The sequence below is a fragment of the Netta rufina genome (genome assembly GCF_964035555.1).
Source record: "Netta rufina genome assembly, chromosome: 37".
NCBI classification, from domain to species: domain Eukaryota; kingdom Metazoa; phylum Chordata; class Aves; order Anseriformes; family Anatidae; genus Netta; species Netta rufina.
In genome coordinates, this window is record NC_140161.1 from 358,072 (window position 1) to 367,338 (window position 9,267).

Below are 9,267 nucleotides of genomic sequence, written 5' to 3' on the forward strand. Positions count from 1 at the left end.
AATTAGGGAGACCCCAAATTGACCCTGGGACCCCAAATCAGCACCGGGATGACCCCAATTTAAATTGGGTGTCCCTGATTGAAATCAAGGGATCTTAATTAAAACTGGGGGGCTAATTAAAATCTGGATGGTTTAATTAAGACCGGGAGGGCTTAATTAACAATGGGAGGGCTTAATTAAGAGGGGGAGACCCCAAATTGACCCCGGGACCCCAAATCAGTGCCGAGATACCCCAATTCAAATTGGGCGTCCCCAGTCCAAATCAAGGGGTCTTAATTAAAACTGGGGGGCTAATTAAAATTGGGAGGGCTTAATTAAGACCAGGAGGAATTAATTAAGAATGGGAGGGCTTAATTAATTGGGGGAGACCCCCCTGATTGACCCCAAATCATCGCCGGGGACGCCCCAGTTCGAGTCGGGCTCCAATGCAATCCAATCACTCCCAACCGAGGGCCCTTAATGAACCCCGGGGGGTCCCTAATTAACTCCAATTAACTAATTACTCCCCCCCCCCAGGCCACGCGGGCTGGCTGCAGCCCCCCCTGTCCTTCTCGTGGCTGCAGCCCCCGAGGCGGGCCGGGTGGCCATGGCCTTCCTGCAGGGCTCCTTCGCCTACGGGGGCTGGAACTTCTCAACTACGTCACCGAGGAGCTGGTGGAGCCCGAGCGGTAAGCCCCGCCCCCTCATTTACATCCTCATTTGCATGGATCGGCGTAGCCACGCCCCTTTTCCCTTATCAGGAACCTGCCCCGCGCCATCTTCATCTCCATCCCCTTGGTCACCGCCGTCTACGTCTTGGCCAACGTCGCCTACGTCACCGCCATGACCCCTACGAGATCCTCCAATCGGACGCCGTGGCCGTGGTGAGTGGCCCCGCCCCTTCCAGACAAGCCCCTCCCACCCTCCTGGCCCCTCCCTTTCTAACCACGCCCCCTCATTTGCATTAGACCTTCGGGGAGAAGGCGCTGGGGCCCCTGGCGTGGCTGATGCCGGCGGCCGTGGCGCTCTCCACCTTCGGGGGGGTCAACGGCTCGCTCTTCACCGGCTCCAGGTAGGAGGACACGCCCCCGCGGGCCTGGACACGCCCCCCTGCTGGCCTGGACACGCCCCCTCCCGATAGGGCACGCCCACTCTGAGAGGGAGGCCCGCCCACTTTTTGGGGGTCGCACCCTATTGGGGTGGAGATGCTTGGTAGATATTGGGCATGGCCCCTTTAAACAGAAGCCACGCCCACTTTTCAGATTGACCACGCCCCTTATGATTAGCCACGCCCCTTTCTGTTTAGCCACGCCCCCTTCCAACCCTGGGCTCCGCCCACTTTTTGGGGGGTTGCACCCTATTGGGTTGGAGACGGTCGGTAGAAATTGGGCATGGGCCCTTTAAGAGAAGCCACGCCCAGTTATGATTGACCACGCCCCCTTCTGTTTAGCCACGCCCCTTTATTTTTAGCCACGCCCCCTTTAAAGCCAGGGCTCCGCCCACTTTTTGGGGGTCGCACCCTATTGGGGTGGTGGGGATGGTTGGTGAAATTGGGCTTGGCCCCTTTAAGAGAAGGCCACGCCCCTTTCAGAAAGGCCACGCCCACAAAAGGGGACACGCCCACTAAAGACCACGCCCCTTTCTGATAAAGGCCACGCCCACATTTAGGCCACACCACCTTGGTGTCCCTATTAACTCCTCCTCCTCCTTGAAGCCACGCCCCCTTTAGAAGCCACACCCCCTTTAGAAAAGCCACGCCCCCTTGGCACCCACACCCCTTAGACCACGCCCCCATCGGGCCACACCCCTTCAAACCACGCCCCTTCAAGCCACGCCCCACTCCATCCCTCCCCCTCCCCCCTTTCCACCCCCCCTCCCTTTACGCCCCGCCCCTTCCTCTAAGCCACGCCCCCTATTTATAAACCACGCCCCCTATAAGCCACGCCCATTGTTCATAAGCCACGCCCCTTATTCGCAAGCCACACCACTTATATATATGTCACGCCCCATATTCACAAGCCACGCCCCCTTAATCATAAGCCACGCCCCATTATTTGCAAGCCACACCCCCCCTTTTTGCAAACCACGCCCCTTAATAACGAGCCACGCCCCGTATTCATAAGCCACGCCCTTTATCCCGAAGCCACGCCCCCTATCAATAAGCCACGCCCACCCCAACAAGCCCCACCTCCTCCCTTCCCCCTTCTGCCTCCCCTTTCCCACCCCTCCCCTTTAACCCCGCCCCCATGGACCCCTCCCATTGAGGCCCCTCCCCCCGGAGGCCCCTCCCCCCTTAGTCCCCGCCCCCCGGGCCTAAGCCCCGCCCCTTTTCCCAGGCTGTTCTACGCGGGGGCGCGCGAGGGGCAGCTGCCGGCCCTGCTGGCCATGATCCACCTGCGGCGCCGCACCCCCATCCCCGCCCTGCTCGTCACCGTGAGTGGGCGGGGCCTCGGGGGGCGGGCTTAAAGGGGCGGGGCCTCGGGGGGCGGGGCCAAAGGGGGCGGGGCCAAAGGGGTGGGCGTGCCTGGTTGGGCGGTAGCCAGGTACCCTGATATGGGGGTGGATGGGGGGAGGGGGCGGGGCTTAAAGGGGGAGGGGCTTAGGGGGGTGGGGCCTAAGGGGGAGGGGCCTAAGGGGGTGGGGCTTAAGGGGGTGGGGTCAAAGGGGGCGGGGTTAAAAGGGGTGGGCGTGCCTGGTTGGTTGGTAGCCAGGTACCCCTGATATGGGAGTGAAGGGGTGGAGGGGGCGGGGCTTAAAGGGGAGGGGCTTATGGAGGGCGTGGCTTTGTGGGCGTGGCTTAAGGGTTGGCCACGCCCCTTTTCTATCAAGCCACGCCCCCAGTGCGGGTATTCATTGGGTTTAGAGGCCCCGGGGCGGCCATCTTAAAGGGGATGGGCGGGGCTAATGGGTGGTGGGCGGGGCTAATGGTGTAATGGGCGTGGCTTAGGGTGGGCGTGGATTTATGGGCGTGGCCTCACCACTTGGCCACGCCTCCAACATTGATGTTTAGTGAGTTTAGAGGCCCCGGCGGCCATCTTGTGTGGGTTATTGAGCGGGTGGGAGGGGCTAATAGGTGATGGGCGTGGCTTAGGATGGGCCGTGGCTCTGTGGGCGTGGCTCAAGGGTTGACCACGCCCCTTTTCTATCAGGCCACGCCCCCAACAGTAATGTTTAGTGGGTTTCGAGTCCCCGGCGGCCATCTTGTGTGGGTTACCGAGCGGGCGGGCGGGGTCAGCGGTGGGTGGGCGGGGCCGGGGGTGGGCGGGGCGAGGTGGGCGTGTCCCCGCTAAGCCCCTCCCCTTCCTCCCGCAGTGCGTGTCACACCCTGCTGATGCTGGTGTCGGGCGACACCTACACACTCATCTCCTACGTGGGCTTCGCAACCACCTCTGGTACGGGGTGGCCGTGGCCGGGCTGCTGGTGCTGCGCTGGAGGGAGCCCCACAGGCCACGCCCCATCCGGGTGAGGGGGCGGGGCTTAAGGGGGAGGGGTCTCCAAGGGGCGGGGCTTAAGTGGGTGGGGTCCTAGGGGAGGAGCTTGAGTGGGTGGGGAAGTTTGGGGGGTCCTATGGGGGTAGGGGTGGCTTAGGGAGGCCCAGAGGCCACGCCCCCTTTGGGTGAGGGGGCGGGGCTTAAGGGGGAGGTGTCTAAAGGGGGCGGGGCTTAAGTGGGTGGGGTCAGAGGGGGAGGAGCTTAAGGGGGTGGGGTTAAAAGGGGAGGGGTTATGGGGTTCTATATGGGTAGGGGTGGTGGAGGGAGCCCCACAGGCCACGCCCCCTTTGGGTGAGGGGGCGGGGCTTAACGGGGAGGGGTCTAAAGGGGTGGGGCTTAAGTGGGTGGGGTCAGAGGGGGCGGAGAGGGAAGGTTTGGGGGGGTTTTCCTCACTTTTGGGTCCTTTTGGGTCCCTTTTGGGGCTTTTTCGCCCCCTTTTGCTTCTTTTGCATCCCTTTTGGGTCTTTTTGGGTCACTTTGGGTCACTTTGGGTCTTTTTCACTCCTTTTTGGGTCTTTTTGGGTCCTTTTGGCGTCTTTTAGGGTCTTTTTTGGGTCTTTTTCACTCCTTTTTGGGTCTTTTTGGGTCACGTTTAGATCTTTTTGGGTCTTTTGGGGTCACTTGGGTCACTTTTGGCCTTTTTCCCCTCTTTTGGTCTTTTTCACCCCTCCTTGGCTCCTTTTGGGTCCTTTTGGGGTCCTTTGGTGTCTTTTTGGGTTCCTTTGGCCCACTTTTGTCCCTTTTTGGCCTCTTTTGGGGTCTTTTTGGGTCCCTTTTGGATCTTTTTGGGTCCCTTTTGGATCTTTTTGGGTCTTTTTGGGTCACTTTTGCATCTTTTTGGTTCTTTTGTGCCCCTTTTGGTTCTTTTGTGTCCCTTTGCCCCATTTTGGCTCTTTTTGGGTCCCTTTTGGCTCTTTTTGGGTCTTTCTGGGTCTTTTTGGGGTCACTTTGGGTCACTTTGGGGCTTTTTGGGTCCTTTTCCCTCACTTTTGGGTCTTTTTCACCCCTTTTTGGGTCCTTTTGGAGTCTTTTTGGGTCTCTTTTGGGCTTTTTGGGTCCTTTTCCCTCACTTTTGGTCACTTTGGGTCTTTTTCACCCCCTTTTGGCTCTTTTTGGGTCCCTTTGGTTCACTTTTTGCTCTTTTTCGCCTCTTTTGGGCTTCTTTTTGGGTCAATTTTGGATCTTTTTGGGTCATTTTGGGTCATTTTGGGTCACTTTTGGATCTTTTTGGGTCTTTTTGGGTTCTTTTGTGTCCCTTTTGGGTTCTTTTGGCTCTTTTTGTGCCCCTTTCTCCCCTTTTTGTCCCCCTTTCCCCCCTCCCTTTAATGACTGCCCCCAATTACTTCTCCCCCTTTAACGACTCCCCCTAATTACCCCCCCTAATTAATTCCCCCCTTTTATCCCCCCCCAGGTGCCGCTGGTGCTGCCGGGGCTGTACCTGCTGCTCTGGGGGCTCTGGGGGTCCTGGCCCTGCTTTTGGGCTCCTTTTGGGTCCCTTTGGAGCCTTTTTGGGTCCCTTTAGGGGCTTTTTTTGCATCTTTTTGGGTCTTTTTGGGTCCCTTTTGACTCTTTTTGGGTCCCTTTTGACTCTTTTTGGGTCCCTTTTGGCTCTTTTTGGGTCCCTTTTAGGTCTTTTTGGGTCACTTTGGGTCATTTGAGTCACTTCGGGTCCCTTTTGAGTCACTTTGGGGCTTTTTGGGTCTTTTTGGGTCCCTTTTGGGTCTTTTTCACTCCTTTTTGGGTCTTTTTGGGTCACTTTGAGTCACTTTGGGTCCCTCTTGAGTCACTTTTGGGTCTTTTTGGGTCCCTTTTGATCCTTTTTGGGTCTTTTTGGGTCCCTTTTGATCCTTTTTGGGTCCCTTTGGGTCACTTTTGGCTCTTTTTGGGTCCTTTTCACTCCCTTTTGGGTCTTTTGGGTCACTTTTGGCTCTTTTTGGACTTTTTCACCCCTTTTTGGGTCTCTTCACTCCTTTTGGGGTCCTTTTGGTCCTTTTGGGGTCATTTCGGGGTCTTTTTGGGTCCTTTTGGAGTCTTTTTGCGTCCCTTTGCCCCACTTTTGGCTCTTTTTGTGCCCCTTTCTCCCCTTTTTGTCCCCCTTTCCCCTCTCCCTTCCCCCCCACTCCCCTCCCAGCCCCCTCCCCTTTAACGACTCCCCCTAATTACCCCCCCTAATTAATTCCCCCCTTTTATCCCCCCCCAGGTGCCGCTGGTGCTGCCGGGGCTGTACCTGCTGCTCTGGGGGGCTCTGGGGGTCCTGGCCCTGCTGCGGGAGCCCCTGGCCTGCGGCGTGGGGCTGGCGGTCACCGCGGCCGGGGCCCCCGTCTACCTGCTGGCCCTGCGGCCCCGCAACAAGCCCCCGGCCCTACACAGGGCTGTCGGTAAGGGACCGGGATTTTGGGGACACTTCCGGGGATTTTGGGGGCGTTTGGGGTCTCTAGGGGGAGATTTGGGGTCTCTAGGGGGCGGTTTGGGGGCTTTAGAGGCCAATTTGGGGGGCTTCAGGGGGGCTTTGGGGACCACTTTGGGGTCATTTGGGGTCTTCGGGGTCTATTTGGGGTCTTGGGGATCCATTTAGGGTCTTTAGGGGTCACTTTAGGGTCATTTGGGGTCGTTTTGGGGTCATTTGGGGTCGTTGGAGTCCATTTGAGGGGCATTTAGGGTCGTTCAGGGGTCATTTTAGGTCATTTAGGGGCCATTTTGGGGTCCATTTTGGGGTCTCAGTGGTCTATTTAGGGTCTTTGGGGTCTATTTGGGGTCTTGGGGATCCATTTAGGGTCATTTGGGGTTGTTTTGGGGTCATTTGGGGTCATTTAGGTTCCCTTTGGGGGCATTTATGGTCATTTAGGGTCGTTTTGGGGTCCATTTTGGGGTCATTTTGGGGTCTCAGGGGTCTATTTGGGGTCTTTGGGGCCTATTTGGGGTCTTTGGGATCCATTTCGGGTCTTTAGGGGCCACTTTGGGGTCTTCCGGAACCATTTTGGGGCAATTTGGGGTCATTTAGAGTCTTCTGGGATCGTTTTGGGGTCATTTGGGGGTCTTTAGGGGCCATTTTGGGGGCTTTGGGGTCCATTTGGGGTCCTTGGGGTCCATTTTGGGCCCAATTTGGGCGATTTGGGGTCCGTGCAGCATTTCCGGGACCGTTTGGGGTCGGTTTTGGGGTTGGGGGGGGGCTGATTTTTGGGGTGAATTGGGGCCTTTTTGGCTCATGGCCGCTCTCCCCGCAGCCTCCCTGACGCGCCTGGGCCAGCAGCTCTGCCTCGTCGTCTACCCCCTCAGCGACCCCCAGCCCCATAGCGCGCCCCATAGCGAGCCCCATAGCGACCCCCAGCCCCACAGCGTGCCCCATAGCGACCCCCGGCCCCATAGCGACCCCCGGCCCCATAGCGAGCCCCACAGCGACCCCAAAAGCCCCGGGGAGGAGCAGCAGCCGCTCGCCGCCCAGCCCCACAACTGAGCGCTATGGGGCTGCCCCATAGATGTGTGGGGCTGCCCCACATCTCCACCCCATAGGGCTGTCCCACACATCCCTATAGGGCTGCCCCACATCTCCACCCCATAGGGCTGCCCCACACATCCCTATAGGGCTGCCCCACATCTGAGCCCTATGGGGCTGCCCCACACATTCTATGGGGCTGCCCCACAAGTGTGCCTTAAGGGGCTGCCCCATATCTGAGCCCTATGGGGCTGCCCCACATCTTGCTATGGGGCTGCCCCACATCTTCCTATAGGGCTGCCCCACATCTGAGCCCTATGGGGTGCCCCACATCTTGCTATGGGGCTGCCCCACATATCCCTATGGGGTGCCCCACATATCCCTATGGGGCTGCCCCACATATCCCTATGGGGCTGCCCCACATATCCCTATAGGGCTGCCCCACACATATCCCTATGGGGCTGCCCCACATCTTGCTATGGGGCTGCCCCACATCTGAGCCCTATGGGGCTGCCCCACACGTATCCCTATGGGGCTGCCCCACATCTTCCTATAGGGCTGCCCCACATCTGAGCCCTATGGGGCTGCCCCACATCTTGCTATGGGGCTGCCCCACATATCCCTATAGGGCTGCCCCACACATATCCCTATGGGGCTGCCCCACATATCCCTATGGGGCTGCCCCACATATCCCTATAGGGCTGCCCCACACCTCCTCGCTATGGGGCAGCCCCCCAAGTGTGCCTTAAGGGGCCGCCCCACGCCGCTATGGGGCTGCCCCACACATCCTCTGGGGCTGCCCCACACCTGAGCCCTGTGGGGCTGCCCCACGCCTCCTCCCTATGGGGCTGCCCCACAGATTCTATGGGGCCGCCCCCCACACTCCGTGTAGGGCCCGACGTAAATAAACAAACTGTGCTGACGTCTCTGGGGGCGTGGCTATGCAAATGAGGGGGGGGGGGCGGGGCCAGCGTAAACAAAGGCGTTTCTGTAGGTCCTACGTAAACAAACCCAGTTTTGGGGGGAAAATGTAAACAAGGGCGTTTTTGTAGGGCCTACCAAAACAAACCCAATTTTGGGGGGGTTCTATGTAAACAAAGGGGTTTCTGTAGGTCCTACCTAAACCTGCTTGGGGGTCCTATGTAAACAAGCCCCTTTTTGTAGGTCCTACGTAAACAAACCCAATTTTGGGGGGCTCCTATGTAAACAAACCCATTTCTGTAGGTCCTACGTAAACAAACCCATATAGAAATGCGATGTAAACAAGGGCGTTTCTGTAGGTCCTACCCAAAACAAAGCCACTTTGGGGGGGTCCTTTGTAAACAAACACATTGCTGGTAGGTCCTACGTAAACACAGGGGCGGGAACACGATGTAAACAACCCCCATTAGGGTAGGCCCTACGTAAACAACCCCCTTTTGAGTAGGCCCTACGTAAACAAAGGGGGTTTTGGTAGGCCCTATGTAAATAAGAGGGGTTTTGGTAGGCCCTACATAAACAATGGGGATTTTTGGTAGGCCCTACACAAACCCAGGGGCGGGAACACGATGTAAACAACCCCATTTAGGGTAGGCCCTACGTAAACAATGGGGGCTTCCGGAAGCTCCCACCCCCCCCCCAGCGCTGTAACCACGCCCACTTCCGGTAGACCCGACGTAAACAACCCCCACGTAAACAACCCCCCCTTAAAGGCGACCCTACACAAACAACCCCCCCAACACGCACTTCCGGCCACGCCCCCGAGTGACGTCACGCCCGCCCCACAACCCGGAAGTAGCGTGATGGTTCCGGTAGGGGTTCGGTGACGTCACATCCGGGTTGGGAGGGGGGAAGGGGGGCGGAAATGGGCGAAATTCGGCGGAAATTGGTAAAAAATAAGGGAAAAAAACGAAGTTTGGGCGGAAACGGGCGAAAAGCGGCGGAAATGGGCGGAAAAAGCCGAAGTTTGGGCGGAAAGCGGCCGGAAATGGGCTGAAAAGGGCGAAAATTGGGCTGAAAATAGCGAAAATTGGTGAAAATTGACGGAAATTGCCGAAGTTTGGCGGAAATTGCCGAAGGGGCACCCGAGGGGCGGGGGGAGCCGAAGCCTCCCGGAAGTTCCCGGAGAGTTCCGGAAGCACCCGAAGCCTTCCGGAAATTGCCGAAGCTTACCGGAAGTCGCCGAAGCGCGGGCGGAAAGAGCCGAAGCCGGCCGGAAGCGGCCGCGGGGAGGGCGGGGCGGAGCCGAGCGGGCTCCGGGAAGAGCCGAACGCTTCCGGAAACCCCCGAGCGGCTCCGGAAGTTCCCGAAGGGGCTCCGGAAAGAGCCGAAAGGTTCCGGAAACGCCCGAAGCGGGCCCGGAAAGAGCCGAAGGGCGCCGGAAGG

General features: G+C 58.4%; 1 protein-coding gene across 1 annotated transcript; it reads left to right on the top strand.

Annotated features, from left to right (window-relative positions):
- Window positions 1–511: 511 nt before the first annotated feature.
- On the top strand, window positions 512–6,512 carry LOC311220694 (large neutral amino acids transporter small subunit 2-like; the record flags this gene model as incomplete). The annotated part of the gene is given in 11 exon segments (XM_084304243.1): window positions 512–629; window positions 632–668; window positions 741–829; window positions 832–863; window positions 948–1,051; window positions 2,316–2,412; window positions 3,292–3,300; window positions 3,302–3,356; window positions 3,359–3,441; window positions 5,671–5,848; window positions 6,472–6,512. Coding segments are annotated over 11 exon segments (843 nt in total), but the record flags the coding sequence as incomplete, so codon positions are not given.
- Between the last annotated feature and the right edge of the window lie 2,755 nt (window positions 6,513–9,267).